The sequence below is a fragment of the Rosa chinensis genome, chromosome 3, assembly GCF_002994745.2.
Source record: "Rosa chinensis cultivar Old Blush chromosome 3, RchiOBHm-V2, whole genome shotgun sequence".
Classification (NCBI taxonomy): Eukaryota; Viridiplantae; Streptophyta; class Magnoliopsida; order Rosales; family Rosaceae; genus Rosa; species Rosa chinensis.
In genome coordinates this window covers 24,144,393-24,160,920 of record NC_037090.1, presented here as the reverse complement: position 1 = coordinate 24,160,920, position 16,528 = coordinate 24,144,393, and the positions used below count along the sequence as shown (strand labels likewise).

The 16,528-nt window shown below is 38.7% G+C and overlaps 2 protein-coding genes, 1 non-coding gene and 1 pseudogene across 3 annotated transcripts; 1 reads left to right on the top strand and 3 right to left on the bottom strand.

Annotated features, from left to right (window-relative positions):
* The window catches only part of LOC112192206, a 253,426-nt pseudogene that overhangs the window by 90,796 nt on the left and 146,102 nt on the right, over nt 1–16,528 (bottom strand).
* On the bottom strand, nt 5,087–7,398 carry LOC112192210 (probable splicing factor 3B subunit 3). The gene is made up of 5 exons (XM_024331860.2): nt 6,900–7,398; nt 6,662–6,796; nt 6,490–6,569; nt 6,223–6,306; nt 5,087–5,757 (listed from the first exon to the last, which is right to left on the bottom strand). The coding sequence occupies exons 1-5, from the start codon at nt 7,068–7,070 to the stop codon at nt 5,718–5,720; spliced, it is 510 nt and encodes a 169-aa protein (XP_024187628.1). The 5' UTR covers nt 7,071–7,398; the 3' UTR covers nt 5,087–5,717.
* Nucleotides 7,372–7,443, top strand: TRNAM-CAU. Its single transcript has one exon. It is a non-coding gene; the product is annotated as a tRNA-Met (tRNA).
* LOC112192219 (mediator of RNA polymerase II transcription subunit 7b-like) lies at nt 12,690–14,608 on the bottom strand. The gene is made up of 4 exons (XM_040516566.1): nt 14,543–14,608; nt 13,557–13,711; nt 13,397–13,470; nt 12,690–13,076 (listed from the first exon to the last, which is right to left on the bottom strand). Exons 2-4 carry the CDS (start codon nt 13,632–13,634, stop codon nt 12,995–12,997), a joined length of 234 nt encoding a protein of 77 aa, XP_040372500.1. The 5' UTR covers nt 13,635–13,711; nt 14,543–14,608; the 3' UTR covers nt 12,690–12,994.

Below are 16,528 nucleotides of genomic sequence, written 5' to 3'. Positions count from 1 at the left end.
ATATTAACGTGGATAGAGAATCAAGCCTGGCAAAAGATTCATGAATAGGGCCTGAAAGATCACAATTGGACAAGCTCAACACACTCAGCTTTGGAAGTGAAGATGATATGGTTTGGCTCCAGTGAGATTCCTCAGATAGATTCATACCATCCAGATTCAACTCTGTAAGCTCTGTAAGGTTCTGGATCAAGGTGCCTAAATTCGAATTCTCGAGTCTTTTCCGTTGCGAGTAATACATAGAGAGATCAAGAACCTTCAACCTTGTCAAGCGTGCAATCTCAGTGGGAATTTCCCCACTAAAAAAAGCACGACTTAAATTCAAATACCTCAAATTTGCAAACTTTCCAATTCCAGATGGAATTGAAGATGGAATTGAAGAGAAAAAGAAGAAGGTATAGGCTAAGTTGAGGCTCTGAAGATGTTGAAGTTGGAAAAGACTGCTGAAATTGTCAATGCTGGATGGGACAAACTCCCCGCTGAGGTCAAGTCCAACAACACGCCCATTAGTGCTGCAATTTACACCAAGCCAAGAACAGCAGTCTGTACTCGAATTCCATGTGATAAGCTTGGAGGAGTCGGAAGAATCATTTACAAGTTTCTTGAAATGGAGCAATGATTGTTTCTGGGCTTCAATGCAGTTGCTGTGAACTGCGGGGATAAGGTTAGTAACAGTGGTCGTGAATAAGAAAAGGAAGAAATGGAGGAACAGAGTTGGCATGTTTTAAGCAAAGGTGTCGGCACAAATTTAGTGTGGGAAAGTGATAATTGGGAACTGGTAATGGTGGTGGACTGGTGGTGGCTTTATAACGTCATGGAATTGGAAAATGCGTCCATAGTATCTGTGCCAGGCTTGACTTTCCTTCCTCTCTATCGATGGGCAACTTCCAAGAAAAATGACACGCTGGGAAAGAGGTTTTTTCTCATGATCAATTATTTTGACAGCTGCAATTGTGGCAATTTTTTTTTTCTTTATAGTTTTCTGTGGTGTAATTGAGAATGGGGAGTTAATGCATTCAAAGCAATAATAGACGTCTCAGTCGGGAGAAATTGCCTCAGTCTTGTGTTTTTGTGGCGTGTATTCGGAACACTTGGTTGTGACTCTCAGTCTGGCAGGCAGTCATATATAGCAGGAAATGGAGAAATTGCCTCCATGACTTTGAAGTTTCTTCCTTGGATATTATTACTGCACAGCAAATGGGCAAATTCAGGACTTGGGAATAGGTGTGGGGAAGGCTGGAATGAGTCTAAAAGTGACTGAAGTTTCGGCCCTACAGAATAATACAGAGCTAATTAAGCTGGTCGATGAAAGCTCAAAGGTAATAAGAACGTTCCTTCTTTTCAGTTCTTTAGTATGTTGAGAATTTACTAGATAATAAGAACATTTTATAACTCAGGGGCAACTTACCACAGCACCAACAGTCAGTACTTGAATTCCAAGTTATGAGCTTGCAGGAAGAAGAAGAAGAATCTAATATGAGACTTTTCATGAAATGGAACGATGATTGTTGCTGGGCGAGGTTAGTAACACAAGCAATGATAAGCGTGGTACATGGCTTACTGCATTGTCTCTATTAGGTGTTAGAGTTTAAGTCAAAAAGTCTCAGTAAAACTAGGAATAAGTCATCCCCTTGTAAGTCGAATTTTTATTCACACTTTCTTGATGTGGGATCTTCACTCTTCAACCATTAGCAAAAGGAAGTGATGGAGGTAAAAAATTGTCATTTCTTTTAACAAACTTCTAAACACAAGCACAAATGCAGTGAGGGCTTTAACAAAGTGTTGATGGTTGTGGTGGCTTTTAGAAGGTACTTGAAATGGGGAGAAAAAACAAAATGCCTCCATGAGATAATCTGTGATTGGCTTGAGTTTCAAGTCTTCTCCTATCTATCTGCAATTTCCAGGAAAACTAAAACGCAATGAAAGTAGATGCGTGCTTTGAGGTTCCAACAAGTTTTGCAGTACATTAAGTTCTGATAGGTATCGCATTCAAATTTCTAAGAATCGTAGTTGGATTGACTTTGAAGTCTTCTCCTGTCTATCTGCGATTTTGTAGGCAAGGCCAGGGCTTTGGCAATAATTCAGACATACAGACATACAGACAAGGTGACCGATGACACTTGTGTGGAAGTCTTTCTACACAAACTTGACTTGGAAGTCTTTCCACACAAGCTTGACTCGGAAGTCTTTCCCACACAAGCTTGACTCAGAAATTCATCCAGCTGGAAAACTGGGCGGAAGGAAAAAGGGGACAAGTCGCACTCAACGTGCTCAGTGGTCCTGATAACAAATGTTGATGAATTTCTGGGTTTTGAGAAGGATTAGTTCCAAAGCTGGAAGATTTCTGTGCCTGAAGAAAAAAATGGAAAGCTTGTAATCTAATGTGTTATATAGATGCCAATGCTGTTAAAAATGTCTGCTGCTTCTGTGAGAGAGCATGACCAACTTTTCCAAATAGAAGTTCAGCTCTATTGGTCTATTTCTGAAAATGACCATGAGCAGTCGTTTTAAATTTCTAGTCTTTAATTTGATACAATGAATGTCATGTATGCTCTCCGTGCAGCTGTGCATTCTTAAATATTACATGTTCTGTCATGTGCCAAGTTGTAACTTCATCTGAGGCCAACTTTAGATCGCAACAAACATGAGGATAAAACGTGTCATTAACAAAAAGTTAACAACAGATCTGTGTGATTTCGATTGCCCAGATTACTATACTGTTATAATTCCATTGCAGAATCATTTCAGTCTGCCATCTCTGAGAATGTCAATGCTGAATCACACACTTTCAATTCTAAACAGCCTTATTTCGAGAAATTATCACATTCCTTCTGAAAAGTATACTTCATCTAATTTCCTGACACAAGTATCATACCGAGTACATGCCACCATGTTTCATAGATCATCCACAAGCAGAAAATAGTCAGGAATGATAAAATCTGTTGCCCAAGTGAAGCTAACCTTGTATAAATAAAAGCAAGAGAGCATAGACAGTGAACATCACAGAGCAGAAAGGTAAAAGTGCAATATGTAACACCAATACTTATGTCAAACAAGTTTCTGCCATGTAATGCAACTCAAATGTTTGAGTATCAAGACTTGATAAAGCCCTCACGAAAGAGTTTGCCTGAACCGATCAATAGGTACAATACTAAGATACTATTTATAGACTACCACCACGTAGTGCAAGCACTAGATGAAGGACAGAGCCACCCTCAATGTTATAGTCTTTAGCAGTTTTGTCATCTCCAAGCTGCTTGCCAGCATAAATCAGCCTGCAGAGATTTAAAACTCATTAGTGCTGATCTCTTGAAAATTGGCCAGTATCATAAACACGTGAAGCTATTAACTAAGACAAGAATAATAATGCAGCAATCATGTTGCTTAATAAGACTTCATTCTAGCAAGTCCTCTTCAGCTATTAAAATCAAAATGCAGGTGATATCCCAAAACAGTTGTCAAGTTAATGTGCATATACTCCAATTATATGGTAACCAAGAAACGGAGCACATAATAGTCCCAAACAGGAATTGAAGCAAAGTCAACCATAACTCGACAAACCTTCAGTGGTCAAGATAATCTTGGCCACCGAACAGATCTAGTTCTGCGGAAAACCATGAGAGCCTTTCTGAAGTAAAGAATGAGCCAATGTTGATACAACTTCCGATAGTGGTCAAAAACAACCAAACACTAACCAATGCATTACTCACTGCCACATTTGCAACCAAATCTCTGAAACAGATCAATCATATTTCTTCTTTTTCAATTCATAGAAACTCAATAGGCAGCAAAGCATAAACGATGTTATATTGCCATCATGCCATGGATGATATAAGGCATGAAAATTAACTAAACTAAGAGTTCAATTTAGAAACATTTAATGCATGCTGAAGCTAGATAAAAGTACAAAACCAGACGTAACTCAAGTTCAAGTAACTTATTACTTTAGATAGATTGAATATGAGAAGAAAGAGAAACAAATACCTTTGTTGCACCGGAGGAATTCCCTCTTTCTCCTCAACCCTTTCCTTGATTAGGCCAATGGTGTCAATCGGGTCTATGTCAATCTCAATTTCTTTCCCAGTAAGAGTCTTCACCTTAATCATAGTTCCTCCCCTCAGCCTCAAAACCAGGTGAAGAGTTGACTCCTTTTGGATGTTATAATCTGCAAGAGTTCTACCATCTTCCAATTACTGGCAAAAATCAATCTCTGTTGATCAGGAGGGACGCCTTCCTTATTCTGAATACAAGGGTGTATTACATGGCTGCATATAAAGGAAAATGTAAATTAAGGATGATTTCAAGGAAACAGCAGATATCAGAGGCCAAAAACCATGTTTGATCATAAAATTTCACATTATACATCTACTGCTTTCGTCATGATAAGTAGTTCTTTGATAACACTAAGGTTTTTTTTTTGCCATCATGTATATCAATCAGTTCACTGTTCCAAGTAGCTACTACACAGACCTGATCATTGATCAAATACTTGTACAGCAACCAAATTGCTGAACAATGCGAGACACTATGTGCACTAATTGGACAGCACAAACAGAAAACTAATGACATAGGGGTTTAACCATACAATTAGAAATGAAAAATCAACGGCAACTCTTTAAGCCATGGGAAAGGGAAAATCATTGATTGACAATCTAGTCTATATCCCTTTCTCTCAAAAGGCCCAATTTCTGGCAAAAAACAAATCAGCGATTTTCTTTAACAATAACAATAAACCTGAAAAATCAAATAGACAGGCCTACAGCTCAATTCAGAAACCCTAAACGTAGCTATCAAATTCTTCCAAGACCAACTTCTCTTCACAACACCCAAAGATCCTTCAGTCCCAGAGAAAAACACACCCAAAAAAAAACAAAGGCTGAGATAACTACAAACCCATCTGATAAGAAAACCTGACAAACATGATTATATACACAAATTACAATCCCAACTTCAACAAGAAAACCACACCCTAATTGTGTTGTAGGAAATCATTTCGATAAATTATATATTTGGTTGATATGAAACAAAGAGAGAAATCAATGAAAAAGTTCAAAATTAGAGAGAGACAAGAGACTACCTGGGTCTTGGCTTTGACATTATCGATAGTATCGCTGATCTCAACCTCGAGAGTGATGGCCTTCCCAGTTAGGGTTTTCACGAAAATTGCATGTTTCTTGTCTTGGTGTTTGTTCTCTCGGAGAAACAGAGCAAGAAGCGACAGATGATATCTGACTTCGGTATAAAAGGAACATTCTCTACTTATTTATTTTGCATCTTCTTTTTAAATATGAAAAAAATAAAAAGAAAATTCAGTCATAAAATGTGATTGGGAGTACAGAGACTGTGGCCCGCGTATCAGATTCCGGAATTTTATTGAATGGTTCTGTTTACGAGTTTCAGATCTTTTCTTTATTTCTTTTCTTATTGTTTTCTCTTGTTTCTTGTTAGAAAAATAGATATTTTTTCATGGCTTAATTGCCAATTTTCTCCCCTAGCTTTTGCCATGATGTCAATTTGCTACTTTAGAATTTATTTCTACTAGTTGCTACCTTTTTTATTTTGGTGTTTTTTCTTTTCTTTTTGAGATAGGTTCTATTTTCCCAACCCCAACTCTTTGCTACCAATTTTCTCTCCCTCTCCTTTTTATCAGCCCCGAAGAAAAATACAAAAAATATATATATACATATATTTTTATTTTTTAAAATCATATTAAAATACATTTATGTTTCACAAACAACATACAGAGCTTGTGCGAAGAGTCTACTGCAAGAGAAACAAAAATTACTTTTAACATACTCTAGCTATCCTAAGATTTGCCACTGAGAAAACTTAGCAAACAAATAAGCAATACCCTCTCTAACGTATCATCTAGTTTCAGCACATGTACAAACTAAAGAATTTGAGGTATAACATATGACTCAATGACACCACAAGAACAGCAAATACTTACATTGGAAGATAAAATATGAAGATAATGATTAAAGAATTACACCAGGACTAAACAGAGAAAAGAAAAGCCCACCATAAGTCAATGCACTAAAGTTGCATGAAAAAAGATGAACTGTTTCTAAGCTATCATTAATCAAGATATAGCTTCCTAGATATTTCCTTTCCTACTACAGAGCTACTTCAAAAAATAGCCACCAAAATAGAGAAATTTCATCAGTGGCAAACAGCATCTTATAAAACCGCCTTTCTCAAACTAGCAAAGCAATGGTGACTTACCTTGAATCAATGGCCAGCATTCTTGCAAGCTGATTCCTCGAGTTTCCAGGATTAGAAAGTTGAACTTGTGTCACAGGAAAAAACCTACACAAACATTTTGAAGTGTGATAAGAATAAGCAGCAGAGAAGAAAGAAAATGAGATTCATCGGTAAGCATAATCGGGACACTGCAAATGCTAATATTTTAAGCTTTGGTTTCTACTGTTACAGCTCATGAAGAAGTAACTAATTCAAAAATTGAACAAAGCAAAGAAAATGCATATACACCTGTGCATTTCGTTGCAAAAAGAGAGAACCGAGAGCTTCCCAGAATCCGAAACAACGACCAAAAGATCCTTGCCCGGCATCTACAACAACAAGAGCACAAAATTTATCTTTCTCAATGTAATAGTGAATTCTCGAAACAAAAGGCTGAAACTCGTTGAATTGAGCTAGACACCTGGCGGTTTCGGGTTCGGAATCCGTCATTCCAAGGTAGGACGGCAATGTCTTTAATGGTGCCAAACACAGGCTGCTCACACACAGACTGTACGATCCCATCTTCACCGATTATCACCAACTCTATTGATTTCTCCTGAAATGTCAAGAATCACATATCGGATCATCTCTGTTTCTAATTCCAACAAAATCAGAACTAAAACGAGAACGGAGAGAAAGAGAGAGAGAGGGGGGAAGACCTTGCCGAAAACGATGTCGCGGGAGTTGGGGAAGCGGATGTGACCGTTGAGGACGTGGAGAACGACAGTGCCACGGAGGAGGCACTTGGAGAGGTAGTGAGAGGTGCTGGAGGTGGAGGACGAGGATGATCTGGAGTTGGCGGAGGAACACTCCTCCTCGGAGACCGCCATTGACGATGGCTTTCTAGGGTTTTCTGTATGATACGTTGCTCAGAGAGAGAGAGAGAGAGTGGTTTAAATTTGTGAGAAACTTAGTTTAACTTTGTAATTGAGAGGAGGAGGAGGAGGAGCATGGTTGGTTCGACGGGGCTAAGTAAGACGTCCCGAAGTGTCGAGAGAGAGAAACGCAACGCTCACCTTTTTCCAGAATCCACATTACTACATTCGGAAATTTAAGTTTTAAGAGTAACAGGGTTTGTTTCTCTAAATGAAAAAACTATATCTAACAAATTTGGCCAACCATCAAACAACAATCAGAGTGGCGCAGCGGAAGCGTGGTGGGCCCATAACCCACAGGTCCCAGGATCGAAACCTGGCTCTGATATGAGAAGCTTCCAACCACTTAATTTTTTATCACTTATTTTTTTATTTTTCCTGTAAATCTTACACGAATAATAATAGAAAATGTTATCTGTTTTGGTTATTGAATTATGAAAAAGTTATGGTAGAGCTTTTAAAAAGGACTTTTTTTTCTTTTTCCTTTTTTGAAGGCAATGGAAGACTAATCCTGTCACGCCCCTGATTTTACACACATGAAAATCGATATATATAATCCCATAATTATACATGCGTGAATGTTCAGTCATCAATACAAATACCTGGAACATCTTTCCTTATAACGAGTAAATACTGATGCCCTGAAACCATCCGAGTTAATATACACTCGCTCCATAGAGTTATATATTACACAAATTTACGAATTAAATTGTCATCACAAAATAAAGCGTAAATGCTCCTCAGAGCTTACTACATAGCGGAAGTCATTAACAATGGCAAAGCCAACAAAATTTGCTTCCTAACCGTTCAGCTGCCTGTAGCTACCTCAGCTTCAGCCACGATTTTCCTAACCTGCAGGATTAACCCCTACACCAAAAGAATGGTGCACCGGGTTTCCACACAACAAAACCCTGTAAGCTTATGAAAGCTCGTATGAGTAACTCATGAACATCAATCAACAACTCACATCAATCTACTTAAGGAAACATGCAGCCATGATTCCTTCTAACATTCCATATCCTTTCCAAAGAAAGGACAACATGAGTCACCGCTATGACCATGCTCTATTTGCTAACTTAACCATCAAGTAGCAATTCAAGTCTCATCTAGACAATTAAAGAAGAATGCCATCAAAACTCTCCTTTAAGCTGCATACCTATGAGTCTCAAGCAACCTCGACCGTTACTCCCATTAGCTATCATGGCAGATACACTAGAAACTCTATTGAAATTGTAATCACTCGTCCTACCAAGGACGTAATTACCTATTTCCTGCCTTGATCACCATCCGCAATCTGTCACCATCTGTGACATATGATTTCAGACTCCATCTGGTCATGAAATCAACATCAAGGTAGCCATCTGCAACCTGTCACCATCTGTGACGTATGATCTTTAGACCCCATCTGGTCTCAGCTCAACCATTGATCATCATCTGTCACCATCTGTGACTCATGATCTTCAGACCCCATCTGGTCATGAAATCAAACATCAAGGTCACCGTCTGCAACCTGTTACTATCTATGATCTATCACCATCTGTGACGTAAGATCTTCTTAGACCCTATCTGGTCTTAAGGTTAACGTTAAGTAAGTCACATCTGACTTAAAAACGTTACAACATCTAGTTTTGGTTTTCCTAATCCCTGCTCACCATCTGTGATCCTTGATACTAAAACCAATACATCTAAAATGAGTCACGCTTGACTCAAAATGTAACATCAAGCTCAATACTTTCCAAACAATAGAAAACATCTTTTTCTATAATATCGTTTCCTGAAAAGTCGCATTTAACAATAATATGAACACCATCATGCATATTATTATTCATCACAATCATTCACAAGGATATATACATTTCATCTAAATATATATATGTAGTCATTCGCTCAGGAATGCCTACTAATACCAACTATAATTTGCAGTTAATTAATTAACGCCAAAACAATAATGGTACTTCTGTTCATAAAGATCCTTGTGAGATTTACTCACCTCGAAACTCCTGCTGCGTCTTCAACAAAACTCAAAGCCGCCAATTCACAAATAATCGTCCACTGTACTTCGTAAAGTACCTATTCACATACGTTTCCAATTTAGTGACGATTTACATTTGATTTAAGTTCGAAACCCTCTGTTTTGAACTAAAACCCTCAAAGTGGCGCCAATCGAGGCAAAACCACATCCGAGACCTCCCAATGTCTCCGGAATACGCCCACGATCGATGTGACCAAACCACAAGTCGATCGGACGCTCGAATCCCCACGGATCGAATAAATCGATCGGTATGAAACTGTAAAAATCATAACAATTTCATACGAACTCCAAAATTTGCATATTATATATCGAAACGCTCGTATCAACGACTAGAACATATATAATACCACAAACAGTCCCTTACATGGCCGGAACACTGCCGGAACGCCGCCACAGGCCGTGGCGCACCACCGCCGGCCAAAACTCAATATTTCACAAAACTCCCAACATCAAAAAGCTTCATCTAAGCATGCTTGTGAACTTTCATAACTGGATCGAAGTCAGAAAACAAGCTTAAGGGATCGAAAACTACCTCACAAGCCGTGAACAGTAATCCAATCCGAGTTTATCCGATTTCCACGTAAATCGATCGAAACAACCACCATAGATCGATCAGGAAGCCTATTCTGAACTCAACAAAGGAATCGTTGAAGCCATGAAGTCGCCGGAGTTGTGTTTTCCGGCCGGGTCCGAAAACGCTAACTGTACAGCCCTGCAGCGCCGTACACGGTGGATCTCGTCTCTAGAGAACACCACAGGGACGACCGGGAGGAGGAGGCGAACCTGTCTGGAAAGTTTCGTCGCCGGAGATGGCCGGAGCTCGCCGGAAAAGTAGGGTCGGAATGCCGGGTTCGGGTCGGGTCAGTCGAAAATCTTCGACTCTGAGGGCGCGGACGAGAGAGAAGAGAGAGAGGGAATGGCTTCCGGAAAAGGAAATGAGGAAAATGAAAATATTTTCTGATTTTTCCTTTATATACTAAAACGGAAACTTTTTCCAATAGCCATAACTTCCTCATACGAACTCCGATTTACGCGTTCCGCATGTCCACGAACTCGTATCGACGCGCTCTACGACTTTCGTGAAGGAAGTTTTCCGAGAATCCCAACATATAAAAAGTCAAACTTCACACGACCCCCTAAACTGTGAAATTCAAATATTTATACGTACGAAAATCATTCCACTCCACATACAACCTACGAATAAAGCATAATAACAAATATTCCTACAACTGGTCCATTATTAAATACCAAATTTAAATAACAGAAAACCAGGTCATCACAAATCCATTGATGAAAATCATGACGACCTCACTCAGTCAAGCATAAAGGGTACAACCACCCCTCATATTACAATGCAAGCTCGGTAGAGAACTAAAAACCGAAAGGAAATCCAAAAAAACTAAAGTTCAAAACAATGAAACTACCAACAAAAAGTGATAAAATAAAATGTGAAACCCTATGTCTAGGGCTGTCAATTCTGACACAACTCGAAACTCGCAAGAAATAAAGCGGGTTGAACGCCTAAGACCCTCCTGGTGTACGTCGCCACAACCAAGCAGGACCCATCACATCCAAGAAGACGTAGAGAATCATCTCCTAATCGGACCGAGAAACAGGTTCCAAAGCTTCCGGCCCCTCATGCACACCACTAGGCCCATCCTCAGTTGAAACTGAAGCCATGGAATCAGAGCCTCCACAAATAAACACCACCGCGCGAGCCTTTAACTTTGTTTCTTTGACCACGAGGCCTGCCTTTCTTCTTATAGACCTTACAAGCCGACATCACCTTCACCTCGACCAGACCTTCGAAAGAAAATTCCAAACCAAGGTTTTCCGGCTACAAGTTGGCCGGGATAAGAGCCAAACTACGTTTAGCTCTTTTAATATCCTCAGGGTCCTCCTCCTCCCATGGACGACGCACCCCCACCACTGGAGCATGAGTAGAGGTTCCCTTAGTTCCGGGTGATGCCACTAGCTCTGGAAGAGAACCAATCTGCACCTTTTCTTCTTCAGCAAATTGGGAAGCCTGAAGGGAGAAAGCAGTAAAGAAGAAATAGATGGCTGGGCATCAATCCCGGTGCCTGCTGAGACCCCGCCTCCACTACGGTGTTTGTCTCTGACACATCCTCCCTAGGGCATTGATACCTTCCATGATTCAGCAGAGCGCACAACTTGCAGCGCCCCAGAAGCCTCTCATACCTGAATCGCAGCATTAGGACGTCGACAGGAGAAACCCTAACCCTGCGATCCAGACACACCGAATCATTGATGGATAGAACCAGCCTGCTCTAGCTTCTCCCTGGCAAAGCGCTATACCATCCACTTCCAAAACTTCTCCAATCATCCCACCCACCAACCGAACAGTAGGTTCCATCAATATGCTCGATAGGATACCCTGCAGCACAACCCAGATCCAAACAAAGTCCAAACTCACCACCGAGATCTCCGAGAAGCCATCATAATCATTCAAGAGAATCATGGCATGTTGAAAACCCCATGGACCTCCCTTCTTTACCCGTCCAACATCCTGTTCATGAGTGGACATAAACAAAAACTGATCACCCCGTGGTTGGACCTCCACGGTCCCCGTCAGTCTCCACATCGATCTCACCGCACTCCAGAATGAATCCAACACCACCGCCCTACATGTGTTAAGCCTCCCCACCAAATAAAAGTTGCAAGCCAAAAACTCCTTCCCCAGAACCCTGAGATTCCCCAAATCCACCAGTTCTTCACCTTCATTGAGCGACAATTTGGTCACAAGCGTGGAAATCATGGAAGCGATAGCAGCAGCCATGAAATAGGACGCCGCACAACTCAAGAAACTTAAAACCCTAACCCTAGCAGAGCGAGAGAGAGGGGGGGAAGGGGAGTAAAAGTCGCGGTATGGCCTTATATATTTCTTTTATTTAACAAGGGCTTTTAAATCCTCTCCGAAACCCTAGAGAGAGAAAAAGTGAGCATTATCGTCCCTGTCCGGCGGCGAGCCCTGCGCCGTCGTTGGACGGGCTTTGTCGACTATGTGTGAGTCTGGTGTGTTCGAGGTGGCTATTTGGAAGAGGAAGGCCGAGTTGGGTGTTGGATTTTGGTTCTGGACTTGCGGTACTTGTTGACCGCATGGATCGGTGGGGGTTGTTGGCTTAGATCAATGGGGATTGGATTGATACGGAGTGGATTGGACCGAGTTGGATCGGCGTGATATCGGAGATTGACTTACACCTCTATAATTCAAATGTTATTTAAAACGACTAAATTTGGACTTAAAGCTCCACCCTACGCGCTACCATTATGATGGATTAGTATTACCTAGGTCTGTGTTACAATGTTGTATTCATTGTACAATGGACAAGACCAAGTCACCATGCTAGCACAAGGTGGACTCCATTTGATGTCAATGTTCTATCAAACATACCAAAAACCAACATATACTGCCTTCTCAAAAAATGCATGATAGCATTCTGGCAGTAGGTTGTGTGTATATAATCTCTTGAGTTTGTCAGAATTCACTGCAATTGATACTAGATGGGTAAAAGATACAGAGCAATAGAACAGAGTACGATTATGCCACTTGAAATGAATCTAATCTATCCTCCATCTATCCAAGCCAATTGAATTAGTGCTTGGAAACCATCATTCAGTAACAGCAGATTGGACTACTTTCCTTTCGACACTAGCATAGAAAGGTAATTAAATCCAGAAGTTTCTGATATAAAAGCACAAAGGTACTAGATGCAACTGTCTATCCGAAAAACTCTGACCAGTGAGATTCCATGACCCTCCTTAAAGGTATTAGATGAAACTGTCTAACAGGTTTTGATCATTGAGTAAGAACATACATGAGCACTCCCTATTTCAACATAAGAGATACACCGGTGTCCTCAAACGATTCAAGGGACTCCTTTAGAAGTGCCTGTGCTTTTTCTCTCCTCCTAAACAAGAAAGTCAAACAAGAAGGAACAAAAATAAGTCTTTGCAAAAAGGTTTATCACACCACCAGCTAAAAGTAAACAATAAAGCAAACAAGAAACAAATAGGCAGGTTCCAGTTTTCATTTTTATGGTAATCAAACACCACAAAGACCAGAGAATGATTAAACATATCTTTGCAAAACTTTAAGCAATCTTACTATCTTACTCTATTAAAAAGGTCACAAAAGCTATACAGTTATCTTTTAATTGTTTTAAAAATAAAGTAGAATATTTCAGCATCAAATGCGCATTAAGCTTCTTAATAATTGTTGAGAACATACCTCTTTATATCCTCAACAACTTGTTTACGTCGTTTTATCTGAAGTTCTAAAATGTGAATTAGTGTTACCCTAGCCTGCATGATAAAGACATAAAACTATAAGGAAAGTAGTTCGTTATAACAACCCAACAACTTATATTATAAGACCCAGTATATCTTACCTGATGGGGGCGCAATGAGTTCAGAAGATGATGCAAGTTCTTGAATATAAGAAATATTTCTTCCACTCTCCTTTGCATATTGTGATGGTCTCTCCACGAGAATATCAGCAAGTTCCAAAATGTACAGCTGCAATTCTCTGTTCGGATCCTAAAATCTAAAACATAGTACAACTTTTGTCAAAATGGAAAAGTGAGGGACAACAAAAAAGTAAAATAAATAATAATAATAATGGCAAAAACAATCAAGTACTAACATACATACATACATACATATAAAACTAGAATAAACACCAACATACAAACTTACAGATAGAGGTCCTAACTTTCTATTCGTTGCTTGCAGAGAATTATCTAAAATAATAATTCTAACTAAACCAAACAAAACTACTATAGCAATACCCACAAGTAGTCAAGAAATTCATGCATTCCCTAGGAGTTCTTTTTTTTGGTAATCATAGTTTGGCCATCAATACTTGATCTATCAAGACAACAATAGCTAGTATGCATGTGTGCATCCCCAAAGGCTAGAAAAAATAGGTTAATAAGTTGGAGATGTAGATGAACATTTCCTAAAGGTTGCTACTTCTCTTGCCTTTACATTCAATAGTTCCTACCAAGAATTTTCTATATATGTAACATATTTAAATATCTCTCAGCCTCGTAACACAAGTGAAGATTACCAGAGAAGAGTCTTATTTTTTTTTATTAAAAATACTAATTACCTAATTCCACTGACATATATAGGTGATTGAATCAAGATTTTTAGATCAATTCCTACGTATCAAAGGTAGTTTTTCCACAGGACACAAACACTAAACTAGTGTGAACTACTTGTCCACTGCATGTACACTAAAGCTTTTGTCTTAATAAAGATCCTTTCTTCTCAAACAAAACAATGAAACAAAGTAAAGACATTTTCAAAAAAAAAAAAAAAACAAAGTAAAGAAATAAAGAGAACGATTAAACTAGCCTGAAGGTAGACGTACCAATATTTGGGCCTTTTGGGTACAGTTAACTCACTCTTTGTTCCTCCAAGCTTGGAAGCACGTCATCCGTCTATATAAAATAAACATGAAATTTTGTTAAAAATAAATTACAAGGAAATAATGGAGCTCAACTCAAACATTGATAACATTAACACAATAATCTTTGTCGGAAAAAAAAAAAAAAAACACAATAATCTTTGTCGGAAAAGAAAAAAAACACAATAATCTATAAGAATAAGCTTATTTTGTTAAAGGATAATGGATAATCCAAAACTCAGTAGTCAAAAGTCAAAACTTGCAACTTCAAATGCATTAATATTGCATTCCTGGCTTAAGGAACTAAATGACGCATTACATTCTCCAGAAAATAACTAAACAATATAATTAGTTATGACAATACTTTTGGTATCCAAAGATTAAGCAAAAAAGCAACTTTCAGATATTATGACTGAGTTAAGGCCTATTGCACTATGTAATGTGGTCTACCGAATTTGCTCTAAAGTGTTGGCCAATAGTGTTAGAATCAACATGGACTTGTCACACATTAACATATAGTAAATTGATAATTAGCTTAATGTCAAAACTAGTTCAACATGGACACAAACTATAAATCAATACTTGTAGCTTAATGAAGCATTGTATCAATTCATTAAGGATAGTAATCCATTGCTTAGTCTGCAAAAAAGACTACAAGATGTGATACATTAAGAATCTAACTAGGAAACCTAATCCGATAAGGAATGCTTTAATGGGAAGCTCCTTGAGGGTTAAGTCACCTATATATATATATGGATGAATTGATCTCTGTTACCACCGACGTTATTTGCATAAGTTCTGTCCATTGAGAAGCAAGTTGGTAAGTAACAGAAGGCCATATTCAGTGATCAGAGTTTGCAGCTGCATAAGATGGAATCCATGCCTGTTATTACTGAAGGTAAGTTTTAGTTCTTTTGTGATTGTTGTTAAGTTGATGTGCATATGTTGTGAGCATGTATATGGTTTTTACAATTGGTATCAGAGCATAGGCTCACAAATATCAAAATCGTTTTAGGGTTTTGCAAAAAAAAAAAAAAAAAAAGGAGGGTTTTTGCTTTACGGGTCAAGTAACTGATCAGGTAACTGACCAAGTAACTGGTCAGGTACCTGACCAAGTAAGTAACTGACCAGGTAACTGACCAAGTAACTGGTTAGGTACCTGATCAAGGTAAGTTACTTAAGTAGATTGCTGCATCTGGTTAATTATCAAATTCACGCTTCCGCTGTGATTTTTAGCAGCAAATTAGGGAAAAAGCAAAAACAGGTTTTTCTGAGAAGTTGTTTTCGATTCATAGCATGATAATTGAGTTTTTGATTGTGCTCAAGAACACTAGTTGCATTCCCGGCGTGCGTTAGGTTAGAGTAGATGGTGACCGGATGAAATTTACAATTTCTTGATTGTTCTGTGGTTTCTTGGAATCGAAACAATTGTCTGTGCTTCAATGTGTATGTTTTGATATGCATGTTGAATTGATTGCTTGTATGGCATTGTATCTGTGATTGTGTAAAACTATATGAAGAACAAAACTCTCCCAGAAATTGTTTACACGTTGTTAAAGTTGACAGATACAAGATCTTAATTTTCTTACAAGGATGAATCTGGATAGAATGTAAAGTAAAAGAGCTCATATGTTTTGTGGTTTTCTGTTGGCATAAGTGATTATGATGCACAAAGCATCCTTCATTGATGTTGGCAGAAAACACTGATCAGATACCTGTAACTGGTCAAGTAACTGACCAAGTAACTATACCTGATCGAGTAACAAAACTGAAATTGTGTTTTGTGTTTTAAAACTATGCTTCAGTTTTATCTTCCAAAGAAGTGGTCAAGTATGGTTTTAGAATACAAAACAGCAGTATGCATGCTTGATGAAAATAAATATGGATACTTAGAAATTTTTCTTCTGTCTAAAGATGTGGATAAATTTCTTTGGATAACTTGTTTTCATT

Coding starts and splice junctions, on each gene's coding strand:
- LOC112192219 (XM_040516566.1), bottom strand. CDS start 13,634: ATGCAAAGGAGAGTGGAAGAAATATTTCTTATATTCAAGAACTTGCAT. Junction 13,471..13,556: donor ACTCATTGCGCCCCCATCAG/GTAAGATATACT, acceptor TTTATCATGCAG/GCTAGGGTAACACTAATTCA. Junction 13,077..13,396: donor GTTGTTGAGGATATAAAGAG/GTATGTTCTCAA, acceptor TTTCTTGTTTAG/GAGGAGAGAAAAAGCACAGG.
- LOC112192210 (XM_024331860.2), bottom strand. CDS start 7,070: ATGGCGGTCTCCGAGGAGGAGTGTTCCTCCGCCAACTCCAGATCATCC. Junction 6,797..6,899: donor GCGACATCGTTTTCGGCAAG/GTCTTCCCCCCT, acceptor TTGACATTTCAG/GAGAAATCAATAGAGTTGGT. Junction 6,307..6,489: donor TTTTGCAACGAAATGCACAG/GTGTATATGCAT, acceptor ATGTTTGTGTAG/GTTTTTTCCTGTGACACAAG.